Source organism: Grammomys surdaster, unplaced genomic scaffold (assembly GCF_004785775.1).
Source record: "Grammomys surdaster isolate TR1022 unplaced genomic scaffold, NIH_TR_1.0 126133, whole genome shotgun sequence".
In the NCBI taxonomy this organism is placed as follows: domain Eukaryota; kingdom Metazoa; phylum Chordata; class Mammalia; order Rodentia; family Muridae; genus Grammomys; species Grammomys surdaster.
In genome coordinates, this window is record NW_021620941.1 from 5,357,758 (window position 1) to 5,374,556 (window position 16,799).

The 16,799-nt window shown below is 47.5% G+C and overlaps 1 protein-coding gene across 1 annotated transcript in view; it reads right to left on the minus strand.

Moving 5' to 3' along the window:
* The window catches only part of Ddx31 (DEAD-box helicase 31), a 66,165-nt gene that overhangs the window by 2,491 nt on the left and 46,875 nt on the right, over window positions 1-16,799 (minus strand). The window contains exon 19 of the mRNA XM_028757139.1: window positions 11,488-11,650. Coding sequence (XP_028612972.1) covers window positions 11,488-11,650 — 163 coding nt within the window. The remainder of the gene's footprint in view (window positions 1-11,487; window positions 11,651-16,799) is intronic.

Below are 16,799 nucleotides of genomic sequence, written 5' to 3' on the forward strand. Positions count from 1 at the left end.
CTCCCTCTCTTAAAGATTTATATATTTTTTATTTATATGAGTACACCGCAGCTGTCTTCAGACACACCAGAAGAGGGCATCAGATCCCACTACAGATGGCTGTGAGCCACCATGTAGTTGCTGAGAACTGAACTCAGGACCTCTAGAAGAGGAGTCAGTGCTCTTAACCACTGAGCCGTCTCTCCAGGCCCCTGCTCCCACTTTCTAGTGAGCAACAGCGCTGACCCTGAACTTGAACTCACATGGAGTGCATGTCCTTTAAGGCTGCCGGCTGAGCTTCCAGGCCTGTGCATGTGGAGCTAGACCAGGTACTTGCTGGAAGCACTGCCTTGTTCCATAGCAAGTGCTGCAAGTTCCCATACGTGTAGCTTATTTTTAGTCAGGTTACATGACAGAACGAAAGGTTATGACAGGAAGGGATGCCTTTTCTTCCCTCTTGTTTGAAGTAGGTACTCACAATGTGTATAATTTTAAATTTAACAATCTGAGTTTCAAGATATGCAAAATTTCACTCACAATACTCTCCCGAGCAAAAGTACTTGCTTTTGCCATCACTGTACACAATAATAAACAAACTCTTCTCTGGTGACTGATCCATGAGCTGCCTACAGAGCAAGCGCAGCCTGTGGGAAGTGGCTCAGAGCGCCACAACCATGCCTTCAGCTGGCAGTGACAGCACACCCCACAGGATCCCTTCAAGGTGCCAGAATACCTCTGATCTCAGGCAGAGAGCTGGGTGGGGCAGATCTGGGTAAGCTCTGGGCCACACTGCCAGAGGCAGACTCTAGGAAGTGTGTCTTGGGGCTGGGGTGGCTCAGGGGCAGTGTATGTTTAGCAGGCACAGGTTGTCCTGCTCACCTTCATGAATCACTGTCACATTCCTAGCATCTCACACAAACCCAGGGCCCACTTACGCAGCAAACAAGCAGGTACCTATACATTCCAATTCAGGCTGCTACTAAGTGGGCAACCCTGTCCTAGCAGGGCCTTACTGCTGTCACAAAAGCCATGCCAACAGGATGCACTTCTCCCATGGCCAGCTCCCAATTTTCTCCTTTGTTCTTAGGCCCATAGCCGAGAAGGTGCAGTACAGATGGGAAGGTGAAACCCTCGAAGCCCAAGCACCCATCCGGCATTCATGCCTCCTGACAAGCTGTCGTTGTCTCAGAATCCTGCCAACTTTCTAGCCCTCCAAATACCTGGGTGGACCTTCTGACTCAGGCTTCTTGAGCATCCATTGTGGAAATCTTGTGGTTACCAAGTAACAGATCAGTTTATCTAACTGCAGGGAACTTTCTCGCAGTGAAGGGTGAAGACCCTGTTCACCAGGCTAGATTATTCAGCAGGACAGGCAGGTGCTACTCACACTGCCAGTAGAGCAGTCAGCTTAACTAGTAATCATCCCCATTGCCATCGGGATCCCTGAAGGAAGCACTTCACAGTCACCTCTCAACTTTATCTGCAAACTCAACAGGCAGCCTAGGCAAAAAGCAATTTAACCCAGGACTTTGCTCACAGCATTCTTTTACAGGATATAATTTATTATAGTCACTTATTCATGTATGTTATGTTTTTTCAAGACGGGGTTTCTTTCTCTGTGTAGCCCTGGCTATCCTGGAATTCACTCTGTGGACCAGGCTCACCTGAACTCAGAGATCCACCTGCCTCTGCCTCCCAAGTGCTGGGATGAAAGGTGCTTGCCACCACACCCAGCTCACAACAGGAAAAGAGCCATTTAAAATCACTATTTCTTATTATTTAAAAAAAAAATAGCTTTAGGGTCATGGCACAGCAAAGCCTTTAAGATTTTTTTTTGTCTTCCTCTTTTTTTGTGACAGGATTTTCTTTGTGTGACAGAGCCCTGGCTGTTCTGGACTCTCTTTGTAGACCAGGATGGCCTCAAACTCACAGAGATCTGCTTCCCTCTGCCTTCTGAGAGCTGGGATTAAAGGCTAGTACACCTGGTCTTGTTTTAAAAATTTAAAACCACTCAAGCATACTTCTTGATGACTACTGTTTGAACTCCACCTTGCTTTCATGTTGCTTTATGGCATGAATTTAACCATTTCTTCCCAAGAGTCACCCATAACACTAAACAGTTAAGTCCAAACTAACCTTGGACTGTTTCTGTGTAACTTCTGGCTTTTAGTTTATAAAATAGGCGTGTGTTCTTTTAATAATGAGGGGAAAAATCAGTATATTCTGTTTACAGGAAACAGGTATAATTTATTCTATGCCAAAATCTCAAAGAATTTTGATTTTTCTACTTTTGAAAACTTCACTGCTTTTTGGCCTCACTTATTTGATTTCTCAAGCCTTCTTCTGTTGCACTGTAATTAAGATGCCCAAGGAATGATTCTTCCTTTCCAATCTTTCCTGCTTTCTAATCCGGAAAACTCTGAATCTACATAAACAATCCAGAAGGCAGTAGTGACCTCAGGTGACAACAGGTTGACTACAAGTTTCTCCACTGTACCTGGATGAACTGAGGATGAAATGGCAGTCTTATTTCCTCTGGGCTCTGTTTGCTTTTAGACAACAGAAAGAAAGAGAAGGGAGCACCTCCTCCTAGTACAGCAGGAAACTCAGGCGAAGCAGCAGCCAGCATGGGAGGATCAGCTTGCCTCCTGAAGGGGAGCATGCCATTTAACATCTAACTTGTTAAAGTCACCAGGTTGGAAGGAGAGGCAGCATATCCAGGCCCAGCTTTGAGTTGTATGGGCAGAGATGTTGACTGGCAACCCAACCACTGAAGATTTCATCTTTGACTCTCAGGATCCAACTAAGTCTAGTTTCTATGTCACCATGAGCCCTACTGCAGACAGAAGTCAGTCCTAAGCAATGTGTGCTGGTTAGCATTTTGTCAACTTAATACAGGCTATAGTTATGTGGGAAGAGGGAATCTCACACAATTCAAAAAAATCTCTGCCAAATCGGCCTGTGGGCAAGTCTGTGTGAGTATTTGACTAATGACTGATGGGGGAGGGCCCAGTTCACTGTGGGCAATGTCACTTCGGGCAGGCGGCCCAGCGAGGTATGAAAAGGCAGGCTGAGCGAGCCATGAGAAGCAAGTCAGGATTACTTCATGGTCTCTGCTTCACTTCCTCACTCTAGGTTCCTGTCCTGATATCCCTGAGGGATGGACTCTAAAACTATAGGCTGAAACAAACTCTTTCACCCCCCAAGTTGCTTTAGATCATGGTATTTATCACAGTAATAGAAATGGAACCAGGACACCTGAACATTCAGCTTCTGTCAAAAAACAAGGCTACTGAAGAATGGAACAGAACTTGGAGTCCTCAGCTAGAAGCAGGCCAATGTTGGGAGTGTGAGGTGTGGAAACTGGCAAAAGCCAACTGAAACTAGGGCTTCTGCACTATGTGGGAGTGGAGGAGCCCTGTCAGGTGACTCAGAGGAAGTGCTGAACTAGAGTCCTCAGGTGAGAGGAACCCTGAGCTTTCTAAGCCCAGGAGTCCAAAACTCTTAGAAGACTTTTCAGCCCTCAGGCATGGACCTTGAGCATCAGGTGGCCATGCTGGGGCGTGGGGAGAAGAACAGAATCTGCTAGCAGTGCTTGGAGCCCAGCTCAGGTACTCATCTAGCTGACAACTCAAAGTCAGCAGCGAGTTCGGAAAGGGCTTGAGTAGAGACGACAAGCAGCAGAAGCATGGAAGTTGGTGTTATTTCAGTTCTCTTTAAAAATATTATGAATCACTGTTAAGGAGGATAAGTATTGGGTAGCCCTGGAAAACAAACATATTTAAAACTGCTATGGTTAGATTCTGAGAATACCAAGATTGACCAGCTTAACAGCAGAACCCTCGACCCCAACCTGAGGGATCAGCCCTCTGGGCCTCCCATCTAACATTTCTGTTTGTGATCTAGGTGATACCCTGAGTGCATCTATTACATTTTAGAGGGAGGACAGCATAATGCCCTACTGGGCCCCAAGGACAGGTTCAGAAGGCGACCTTCAAGCTGGACAGATATGAGGCCCTTACCTTGAAAGTAATGAGAAGGAGCTCTCATGTGTGCAAACATCAGGTTGGGTTAGCCAGACCCGATCTGGACTTGGAAGCCTTCAGAGAGATCCCAGGTCCACCCTGCTGTCAGCAGTGGAGCTTCAGGCAGCCTCATCTGCAGACACAGGAGGATGACGGTAGATCATCTGAGGATAGGGCCCGTCCCTGGTTGTGGTGGACATGGAGTCAGAGCTCCTATAGACATCATGAGGTGTATCGCCAGAAGTGCCCACCTCGGCCCTGTGCTGGGCAGTCTCTACTATATATGCGAATGGTTTTCACGGTGCAGAGGAGTATTCTTAGTAGGGATAATATGGGACAGACGGTATAAAGGGGAGGAGGTAAGGGCCACCATCTGATATGTAGCCTCCTGTGGGCAAGGGACTGGTTGATTGGTGTCACTAACAAGTCACTGTTGTATGCAGATGGTGCACACATGACATCCGAGTGAGTCTCACAGAGAACAACTGGTGGGAATCATAGCCTGTTTTTGGAAACTCTAATGGCAAGCTGGGGCTACCATGGAGTGGGCATCCCTCAAAGTGGCAAGCCCTTGGCAAGCCTGAGATACAGAGATTACTGAAGTACAGGCCACACCACTCATCAGAAGAATGTTAAAGAGATGAAGGTCAGGCCATTGTAGATCAAAAAGGGGAATTGGCTCCTGTGCACTCTTAGCTTCACACTGCACTGCAGGCAAGGCATTCAGTTCCCTCCTCCGCTAGCTGATGAGCTGCTGCCCCTCCCACTTATGGACAGGCTGTCACCAAATGCTAGGGGTTAGGACTATCCAGGAAGGGCCAACTCTAGACTCAGGCTACCTATGGTACCTTCTGAGCTCTGCATACACAGAAACTGACACCACTTCAGAGCCAGACTTTACTCACGAGTATCTCTTTACAGGCCTGTTGCTGGTTACCCCACGAGCAAAGCCATAAAGCTCACTTGTTCTATATACAGCCTTGTCTCTTGCTCTAAGTCCATTTCTTTGGTTACACAAAGAATGACCTCACATTTAAAAAAAAAAAAGTCCCTTTGGACTGGAAAATTGGCTTCCTGGATAAAGGGGCTTGCTATACAAGCCTACGGACGAATTCAGTCACTGCCCTGAACCCACGGACAGTGGACGGAAAGAACCAATGCCACAGACACACACAGAGCTGGAAGACACAGAGGGGAAGAGAGAGAGAAGGTGAGGAGAGAGGGAGGGGGAGGGAGAGGGAGTAAAGTACAGTCCCCTTTACAATGTTACGTACTCGTTACTTAGCTCAAGAGTGACTCTAGAAACAACCATCACTTCAGCAGAGGATGGGCCTCCACAGGATAAAGTGTACAAGAGAATCAGCTTGGCACAGAGCATGAGTGCTCAGGAGAGATGCCCCTGCTGCTGTCAAACAGTTCACACTTCACATGCTGAGTGTAGCACACTGGTGACCTGCAAGGCTGGCTCTCAATGGCCCCACCCACTTTGGCTTTTTGAAACAGGACTTCTCTGCAGAGCTCTGGTTCTCCTGAAACTCACTATTTAGACCAGGTCGGACTTGAACTCATAGAAATCCACTAGACTCTGCTAGGATTAAAGGTGTACTCCACCATACACTGCAGCACCCTCTTCTTGAGGGTCAACAAGTTAATCTTATTTTTTCAGACTGCTACTTATAGGAGTTCAGGGCCAGAATAAGGGGAGACCATTCATACAGGTCAAAATCAGAATGGAAGGTCTTGGTCTCTGGAGAACAGATTGAGTGAGTGAGGGGTGGGGTGTACACCCTCCTACTGCAGAGGTGCTTGGCAGGAGTGGGGGAGGGCTTTTAGGGTGAAGAAAAGTAAACTGCAGGCAGCAGGGAGGGGGCTAGGGCTATCATGCTCTCGACTTTCCAAATGACAGGAGCAAAGTCCGGCAGAGGAGGCAGTGTTTAATGAGAACCACTCTCCTGCTGATGCTGCCTCACCTGGGGTGGCCAGTTTTCGAGACCAGCTACAGCTTCCAATTCCAGTGCTTGGATGACTTCAGCAACAAACATCACCATCTCCAACCCTCCCAGGAGAGGCTGACTGGGTTCCTGCTCTTTGTTGTCAGCCCTGACTGTGTGACAGAAAGCATACCCTATGGCTCCTGCTGTCTGCAGGTGACTCAGGTGTGGAGGAAGCTCAAGGTCACTGTGAATTCCCCCTAATCGCCTCATTAGCTGGGTTCGGATAAGGGTGTGTTTGTTCCACAAGGAGGCAGAAAGCTAGTAATTGCACAATGTCACATAGAAAAAAAAAACAGTGATAGGAACAAAGAGGGCAGATGTAAAGGTTGCGTGTGCAGAGCTGTAATTACCCCAGAGTCTAGGGCAGTAGGGCATACAGTACTGGAGCTGCAGAGAGAGGAGGGCCCAGGTGGCCCGTCTATTTGGATGGGCCTGTGAATATACTGTGAGCTTATAACAGGTAGGGCCAGTGCCCTGTGTTGTTAACATTCTCTGTCCAGAAGAGCCCACTCACTCATTCAGCCATCTTGATGGACGAACACCCAGCCTGCACTTGCATGTCTACTGCCTGGCCAAAGGCCCCTTGCATAGCTCTTCTGCCCTTAGTTCTGTGGCACAGACACTAGTGGTACCTGCCTGTCACACTGTTAAGGACACCCTTTTCAGTCCCCAAGTCAAGTCTGTTGTCATCTCTATGTCGCTCTCTGTGACTCAACCGTGGTCTCTGGGGTGGGGCCTGGGCACTTGGGTTTTTCATGGTGCTCCCCAGCAGACTTTAGTAGTAGACTCTTTTTTTTATCCACATTTGTGTGTCCCCACAGTTCTTGCTAGTGGTGCCGCCCCGCGGCGGGGGGGGGGCGCCCGGTGCTCAAATGAGACTGAATTCTGGCCTTGGACGAGTGGGTAAAACGACCGCGACAGTAGCTTGCCTGCTTTACTCTACACTCTCACCTGGGAGGCCAAGCATGCAAGAGGAAGCTGGACTGAGCTGATCTTGCTAGGAGACTAGTGGTAACTTGAGGGTAGTCTAGCCTCACTCTTTTCCACACAGAAGGGGTGCCACCTGGCACAAAGAGCTCTGAAAGATGATGGTTCCTCCAGGTATGGTTGGTCATCTTCACAGTTCACTGAACAGTAACTGAGTTCACCTCCCTTCACAGTAGAACAGCTCGTTTCCCTCAGAGTTCCAGAATGACTACCCACCTAATCCAAAGCACTTCCATTGTACCTACTGTGCCGCCAAGAGTGTGTTGCAGGCACAGTGAACAACGAAAAGCCTGACGGGAGCTGCTACTGAGGCACCTCAGAAAAATCCACACATAGAACTGACTGTGCCACTGTCAGAACAAGTGAGGCCATCTGTCTGCTCAGGCAGGTCTGAGAGGAGTGGGGGAGGGCCATGACAGCCCCAGGTCTTGAAAGTGACAGCAGGATGTCACCAAAGGCTCTAAGTTAGGGCTGCGTGGGTTAAGAGGGGGAGTGGGAGCTGTCTGCACAGCAGTGGCCACAGAAGGCATGGAAAGAGACCAGAACCTCAGAAGAAGTCAGCAGCCAGGAGTGATACTCATAAACACAGAGCTTTAGAAGCCGAGGGAAGAGATGGAGTCAAGGAGGCCCAAGGGACCAAGGCTGTATGTGCTGCAAGACAGACCAGGAGAGCACAACTCAGGTGCAGTAGACACGCATGGAAAAAGCCTCACACTTCTAATGGTTGTGCCCAGTCTCTCATCTCACATTTGGCCAATCTGTTTTTTGCAGAATAACTGGCTCAAAGAAATTGAGAAAAAATTCACAATGGGCAAGATTCCAGGTTTTCCTTCAGCTAATTAAGTGATATTAGGGAGGTTGTAAATGCCACGTAAAAATTGGCAGGCAAGCGGCTCCTAATGATGAGGATATGCTTCACAGGGTGATGCAGCTGCAGCTTCTTAGTGCTCATCTTCAGGGGACCTGATCTGCTTTCAAGGTTGTTCCAGAGTGCTGGAAGGTTGCAGCTACTTCCATATATAATCTGGTCCTTAGCCTCAGGAATCTTGGATACTGGAGGCCAGCAGAAAGGCCTAGATAAGTCACAAGGCCATCGGCATAATGGCTAAATGCTTGTTTCTTCCAACACTGAAGCAATGCTTCATACTCAGCATCTGGTTTGTCTCCACAATGATGGACAGCATGTAGCTCAAGTGTCTTCCTTCAAGAGGCATGAGAGTTGAGGTACAGTTCTTTGTGTGTGCCTTTGGGCACACACAGCATGCAAGCAACTTAGCCTACCCTCCATACGACACTTTGATAGACTTTAGAAGGGGAGGGCAAGGGGGACAGCTAATGGGGAACAAACAGAACTAACACCAAAGGCTAAAGCAGTCACCTGGGGTGAGCACTTACTGGCTGTTTACAATGCCACAGCACACTGAAGGCTGTTAACATGAAAAGTGCCCCAAGCCAGTGAACTCCAGCGATGAGATGAGGCGTTTGTGCTGATTCAGGGAGGGGTAAGTCTGTCCACAAGTAATTGACTGTCACGTGTGATTTCCGGAAGGGATGTTTACTATTTTGAGACGTGACAAACTTGTGGGGCTTTAGAAGTGTGGAGGTTAAGGAAATGCCTGGCTGGCTGTGCTGCATTGGCCAGGTAAAGCCAGCCCTCAGCATGTTCTCCCTGACCAAGCACAGCCAGATCTAGGAAGGGCCAGAAAAGGAGGCTTTGGAATGCTTGCCTTGTTGGTAAAATGGGAGCTAGTAACACTCTGCCGAGGATGGGTTCAGAGAACTGATACAGGTCAAATAAAATGATTTAAGAACAGTTAACTGAGACTGCCATTCCTCTAATTAATTGTAAAGGAGATGAGCTTTAACAGGAACAAGAGGTTGGATTCTGATTACGCTGTCGCTGATGACCACACTGGAGGTGTGAAGAACCTGAGAGAACCATCTTGGGAAAGTGGCACTGGGCGTATGAAATATTTCACACAAGGCAGGGAATTTAAAAACTGCAGTCACCTTTCCACACCATCAGCGACATTGGCTTTGTCATTTTGGAATCATTTCCCACCAAGTGAGAAGGAATTATGGCCCTCACAAAGCATGTCCCTGGACTCACGTCACCAATGCGTGCCCAGACAGACACCTTGGCCAACAGTCCAACTGATCTTGTGCAGCAGACAGGCCTGAGCCCCCATGTCTCCAGGAAAGACGGCAATTTTAGAGGACTATGTTACCACTTTTGCTTCCCGGGAACTGCTGTTTTTGTGACGAATGTTGCTGAGGGGGGCATTCAATATTTTACCAACAGCATCTGTGTAGATGTTTGGGGTGGGGACTGTTTTGACAGGTTTGTGTGTAGGTGCCAGGAAAGGTTTTGTGACTGACTGTACTCCTTATGTGTAGAGAGATGCTCACTGTTCCTTTCAGAACTGAAGCAGAGGGTCGGGAAGCTGATCCTAACAGAGACCTGACTGCTAGGATCTCATTTAGAGACGTTACTTATCTCCTTGTTCTGAGAAGTGGATGGGTGAAGGAAAGAGGCCATGTACACAAGAGACAAAACCCTTTGCCACTGCATGGGAGTGCCCTGCTCTGCCTGCCCTTGGCTCACACCTGACGAGCATTGGGTTTCCCATCTGAAGACGACAGGCTCGCAGCTGGCTCGACTTAGCTAGCAGACATCATGGGTTTAAGCACAGCAGGAAGCAGAACTGGGAAGCAGAGCACTGAGAACTTAGTGGCCGCCCCTATTGCACTCATCTGCACACGACAGATTTTAGGGAAGACGTTCAGCTCAGAATAGTAAGCATGGCCACAGCAGGCCTAACTCTTTGTACCTTGTGGAGTTTAACAGACTTTTCTTTGCAGTCCTCAAAAAGCAGCAACTGGCATTTGCTTGAGTCCTGATGAACAAGTGTGGACAATCTGTCAGGTTCTTCCTGCCACTCACCCTGGCCACAATTATACAGTGCATTTGCAGATTAGCTGCAAAGTCACTTCTCTTCCAGGAGTGACAACACTTTCCCAATACAAAAAGGTACCTACTGTCTCCTCAGTGCCCATCTGTGTTAGAAAGCCAGGGGCGGGATGTGTGGTGAGAAATGCCTTCAAAATAAGGGCACAGCAGAAAAGGGCTGTTCCACAGTGGTGACATGGTAACAACAGAGAGTGGCATAGCCACTCAAGAGTAATCCTGTGACACACTGCTGTCACTCACTGCCTGGCTCCCTGCTGTGCCAGCTAGACATCAAAGGCTGCCCCATACCATCTTACATGCTCTTTAGCAGCTAATCAGCCCATTCTTTCTTGAATAAAGCCCTGTTCAATCAGCTGCTCACAGGGGTATAGTGGTCTTGATGCCCATCTGCTAGCTAGGGTCAGCTGAGACATGGGGTAGTGATTCTTCTCTCCCCAGTGGCTTCTCATGGTAACGTCAATGTTGCCACTTAAGTGATCTGCTTCCCAGGACCCCATCAGAGCGTAGCTGGAAGTGAAGTCTGAGGCCCCTGACTCTAAGACCACTACCCTAAACTGGGCAGCCTCTCTTCCTCCTGAAGCTAGGTGCTGACCAGGCTGGAGGCAATGAGTGCTTCCTGGTAAAGGGAGCAGGACAGACAGTGTGGGAACAGCAGCAAAGCATGAGGCTGCCTAACCTCCAGGTCAGGCCAGGAATGTGGTAGCATCTGCAACTGACATGCAGAAAAACGGCACACAACGCAGTAAGTACCCAGAGCACTCAAGGAATCTACACCAAAGTCTGGGCAAGGGAAGAAAAGTTTCTATACTCTGCCACTCACTGTGTTGCTCCCACTCAAGTTATTCAACAAAGGTGACCTCTACCCTAAAACTCCTACAGAGCACTCTGGGGGTCTCTAGTGCTCAGGCTATGTTTGGAGGCTAAGCCTGCTGCTGAAAGAACACCATTCCTTAAGGAGAGAAAGCAGACAATACAGACAGTTTGCTGAACAATCATTAACTCAGGTCAGGACTGTGGGACTGGGCTCAAGGACAACCCTAGTTCCTGACACAGGGGACTCAGGACAACTGACCCCAAAGGTCAGTTTTGCTTACCCTGACATTCTCGTCCCAAAGATTCCTTGGACAAAGCAATCTCACACCTAGATGTGCGCTTTTTGGTGGAAAGGGGAAGGGTCTGTGCTTTCAACTCTGCAAAACTCAGCACCAGAGCTAATGATATGGAATGCACTAGAAACCTCCCAAGTTACTCTAGTGGGACGTGAAGACAGCAGACCTGTCTTTCTGCTTTCTGTTTAGTAATCCCCATCACGTTTGTATCTAACTGAATTTTTGTGGGATTAGGGATGATGTTTCCTCTTGTTCCAAGCGCTTCTGTACTGAAGACAGGCAAACACTAGTGGTAATTTATCACACACACACACACACACACACACACACACACACACACACACACTCTCGAAGGCCAGTTTTCCACATGAGCTCACTTGATAATGTAAACAGAACCTTGCACATGGTCTAACGCATCTTACCTTTTTAAGCTTGCCTTCTTCACAGTAGAGACACTGAGGTTTCTAGGAGCATCTCTTAGTCCAAAACTCTTAGCCACATGTCCAAGGTGTAGGGAGCGAACATGGAAGATGGACTTCAGCTCCTTGGGGTAGGTGGCGTAGGCTCGGATGAAGGACTGCAGGGCTAGAAGAAAGGGGGAGGAGGAGGTCAGGACAGGGGTGCTAAAGTCTCAAAGCTACCCCATCCCTATGTTACCCTATTTTGTCTTGCCAAGAAAGAATAGAACCAGGATACTTACAACACAGGCACACTTGTGTATTTAAAATCTCTATAAGGGCTGGGGAGACGCTCAGTGGTTAAGAGGACTTACTGTTCTTACAGAAGACCTGAATTTGGATCCCTACATTGGACAGCTCATAGCATCTCTGCAGGGATCTGATGCTTCTCTAGTCAACTGCACTCACCTATGTATATGCCGGCACAGATACACATGCATACACATAATGAAAGTAATTTAAAAAAAAGTCTGAAAGAAATCACTAAACAAAAAAAAAAATAGCCAAAATTATGACTTCAATAAATCCCATACATTTTTTTTACTTTATGAAGAGTTGTAAGAATCCAACAGAGCAGGACTTTTTCTCTTTTGTCACATACAGTCTCAAGGCCTACCACAGAGCCTGGCCTGTCTCATGTACTCGATAGACCTGCTTGTTACATACAGTAAAATGAATGAAGAAACTAAGTAATCAACATTTTCTTATGAAAATGAGAACATCCTTAGATACTTATATTAGGGGGAAATCAGTTACTTTTAAATAATTAATACCCACAGCATGCCAAGGAGAAAGGAAATTATAAAAACTACAATAGTGCAGATAGCAGTCAACCTGGGTGGCTGCCACCAGCTACAAAGCTGCAGTCCCTTTAAAGCTAGGAGGAATAGATTCCTTGTTCTAGACCCCAGTACAGTTACAGAAGATCTGGGCCTTACTCCTGGGTGCTGGAGCTTTGCTAGGCCTTGGCACCTTAACCTGACATCCTCCTTGAAAATCCCACAGCCTCCCCTCTTCCCAGCAGGGAGGTGATCTGCAGTGCACCCTGCCCACCACTGTTCTTTGACTTTTACAGCCAGCTCCTCAACCAGGAGGACAGGACCAGCCCTGTACCACTGACAAAAGAGGCACCAAGCACCAGCCTCCCTCAGCTAGGTGGCTGAGCCACTGGACTGGCAAGTTTGCCCACAGCTTAAGTGTAATATCCCAGCAGTACCTGGAGAGTGCCGTTTATGAACAGTAATAAAAAGTGTCATTTTAGCAGATCATCTCCTGAAGGATCCTGGGAATCCATCAAAGCTCTATTTACTGAGCAAAGTGAACTCCTTTTCCCAATCGATGAGAAATAATAAGCACGGCAACTCCTCTGCACCTCTCTCTTAAATCTGTGTTCACTTCTCTTCCAATAACCAGGGACCAGCTTTTTCAAAGAGCATCTTTAACACTTCAAATCATCTGCCCTGTCTGGAGGGTTCCAACACTGGTCCCACCCACAGTTACTCACATCTCAGGAAGGAACTCACTAACACTACAGTGACCAAGACCTGACTTCCCTTTCTTCCCCCAGTTCCAACACTGCTATAAACATTCCACTGAGCCAAGCCAATCCAAGAGGCTGGGCCACTCCAAAGGCAGTGTATATGTCACTTCCTGCCACTCTTCCACACAAGCAGCTAAGCCCCAGGTCTCTGCTTGGCTCACAACCATCCTCTCCTCCACAAAACACTTCCATGAAGCAAGCAAGTAGATATATGTCTGTCCCAAGAGATGTAAGGGCCTAGCTAAAAGCTTTACAGGGATAACCAGTTGCTGAGCAATGGCAAGAAATGTTTATGCCCTAGCTATCGGCGCAGGCGGCATTTCATACTGCATATTTTAACTAAATCCTCATGTCCTCTAGGCTCCAGTGTTACTGAAGACAGCAGTAGCTGCCTGTTCTTGCACACTTGCATGGACTTTCATGTTTGGCTAACTCTGAGACAGTAGGGGCAGGAAGTGGTTCATGTTGGCAGTGTCTAGAATGTACAGAAGGAATATGGCTGTGTGGCTAGCACAGTAGAAAGTGGAAAACAGGAAGGAGATGCTTATTCAGGGTGACGGATGGAGCTACAGGCAATGAAAGTTAAGCATTTTAGTTGCTGGCTCTTATTTCCAGGGAGCTATTTAAAGTGCATGAATTAGGGGGAATCTGTCTAAAATAATCCACCTGGACACCCTGTCTTTTTTTATTCACGGGCATCTGGATCAGGAATGGAGGTGTCATACAGATGACTCTTAGGATAAGAAGGCAGAGGAGTAATACTACAGCCTGAAGACACTCCTCCTGCCTCATATCACGAGTCCAGTCTGGTCCAAAGCAAAGGCACATTATCCAAAGAATGTGAGAAGAGAAATGCTTTCTTACAGTTCTCTTAAAGACAAAGCTCAGCAAGGTGCCTGGCCAATGCCATCCCACTGAGGCAAAGAGGTAAATAAATATATTACTACTAACAAGTGTCCTTTGCAAACGCAGATGTAAGGGCCACACATGATCCCTACTCTGCAGGGAGGCCAGAAGACGATCATGACAGACAATGGAAACGGGGGCACATGTAGGCAGAAGACTCTGCTCTGTAAAACTTCCCTTCCGAGTCTAGACTGAAAACACAATAGCACTATTTCTACAGCCTGAGTCCTAGCTAAAAGACACACAGAGAGGAGGAAAAGAAAGAACTAACTGTTCTAGGGAGAGGCAACAATCAAACTGACTATTAACAACGATGGGGCAAAAAATGAAAAGGGACTACGAATGCAGTCTTGGCCCAGTTTCTATCTGTAAAGGCAAGGGCAGCTGCATTGTTAATAATTCGTGAGGCAGGTTCTGCACTGCCACAGAAGGAAGTCAGGCTGGCTGAAGCATTTGCATACATACACTGAAATGCAAAGGGTAAGTGCCATCTTACGGGACACAACGGATCTTCCTGTACCTTACGTTCAGCTCCTTCCGAGCAGTAGTGGATACATTCCCCAAACCGCCCAAAGTCACAGTCCCAAGTGACAGGATAGATTAGTGGGGGCTTTGTGTCCCAAGATAGGTGACTAAGATCTAAGGGGTGAGGGCAGCTGGTTCCAGGCCCTATCAACCCAGAGTGAAAATGAGTCAGCAAACAAGAGAAAGGACCCACCCATTTCCTTGTTGTACTAAGTACCATAACCACGGAAACAGCTCTGCTCCTACAGCTTCAATAGGAGACTGGCAACTCTGATGACAGACACCATCCCCAATCACAGTCTCTGGCAACTGCTTGTTAATTTTCAAGGGACTGACTATCCAGGCACTTATACAGGGCAGTCCCAAGGTATGAGAACACTAATGACATCCAAAGTGGATGCTGTGGGGGCAGGCATCTATTTTCCTCTGCAAGGTGAAATTCAGCTGAGTCAGCCACCTTCTTCCAAAGGTCAAAATCACAATGACAGTCTCTGGCTTCTCTACAGGGAGGTTCCTGGGAACTACCTGGAATTGCTGAATTCACTTTTGGGAAATGCTGAAGACAGGGCATTATTAGAGAGAAGACCAGAAGGACATCAGTTACATATCTGGCTGGCAGTGATGTCTGAAGTGTGCTAACAATCAAGTCCACGCAGAGGATGAATGGTGGCTATCTGAAAACATTTGTCTCTTTATTGTTAGTGCTGGGGATGGAGCTCCCGGCCTTGTGCTCTCTGAGCAAGTGCTGACCACTGAGTTCCATCTCCAGTCCTTGCTGGCATTCACTGTAGCCCAATTTCTAGCTTTCAATCTTACCCAGGGTCAATTCTCACACTACAGTTAGGTGATCTTTTAAAACCCAAAGCTCATTGAGCCACAACTCAGCTCAAAGCCTCCCAGTGGCTTCCAGTCCCCTCCGGGAGATCTCAGAGCAGCCTCCAAGCTCTATGGGGCTCAGTCTCAGCTAATCCAGTCTCTTGTGTAAGCTACTTCCTTCCTTCAGAAGATTAACTGTTCTGCCCATTTTGTTTTGCTCAAGCATCACCCCTCAGCTGGGCTTCCTTTGACCTTACCAAACACATTCCAGCCACTACACCTGCCTCCCTTGCCTGGTCTACTTTTCTGTAGGTTGTAGCACTATCTAAAGCACTCACTATGTTCACCATCTCCCAGCTGCTCCTGCACCCTTTAATACACTAGCTTACAAAGCAAAGGATGCTTCCCACCCCTTCCTCCTCATGTGCTGAAGCACCTGCAACAGGGCCAAACTCTAACACTGCCAAGTAAATTACTTCTGAGAAGGTACTTCTAGTTGGGAGTGGTGGTACATGTTTGTAGTCCCAGCACTTGAAGACTGTGGCAGGAAGGTCCCAAGTTTAAGACCTGCTTGGGCTATATATGTAACATGATTCTGTCTCAAAACTAAATGAATTCAAAAGAAAGAAAGAAAGAATGATAGCAAGGCCTAGTCACACTTTCAATCCGAGCACTCAGCAGACAGACAGATCACTTTTGAGGCCAGCCTGGTCTACAGAATACATTCCTGTCTTTAAAAAAAAAAAAACAAAAAAAAAAACAACTTCCCCTTTCTCAAAATTCTCAAGGAACTCACAGAAAGAACTGTGTGCTAAACTACTTGGGTCTTTTTGTTTGCTGGCTGGTTTTTTTGGGGACAGGCGTTCTCTGTGTAGCAATGACTGTCCTTGGAATTCTCTGTAGACCAGGCTGGCCTCAAACTCAGAGATCCTGCTACCTCTGCCTCCCCCAACTGTTAGGATTAAAGGCAAGTACCACCATGACCACAACCAGGCTCCAACTTAAGCTTTATTAACATTAATTAGTCACCAGCCAGAACATCTCATTAGGAAAGAGTTGGCTATTTATGACCACTGTTCAAGTAGAACTACTAATCCCACCTTAGCACTGGGATCCACATGGGGTCTGAGAACACCACTATCACTTGTATGAACTGTCCAGGTTCCAGTCTAAGCCCTTCCTCACCTCACCTCACCTCACCTCACCTCACCTCACCTCACCTCACCTCACCTCACCAGCCTCACTTTCCTTTGCCCCTTCGCACAGGAACTACTTAGGTCTGATGCTTCCAGTCATCTCCAACTTCTACCCCTACAACTACTGCCAGCATGTCACCTCTGCTGTCTGCTGTTCACAGAGAAAAACAGTCCCCAAGATCCAAGTTGTTGGGTCAAAGCTTTAGCCCTAATATAAGCCCAGATAAAGCCTCATTTGTGTAAAAGATGGGGATGGATAAAATTAACATTTAATATCATTTGAAAGCCTTCTG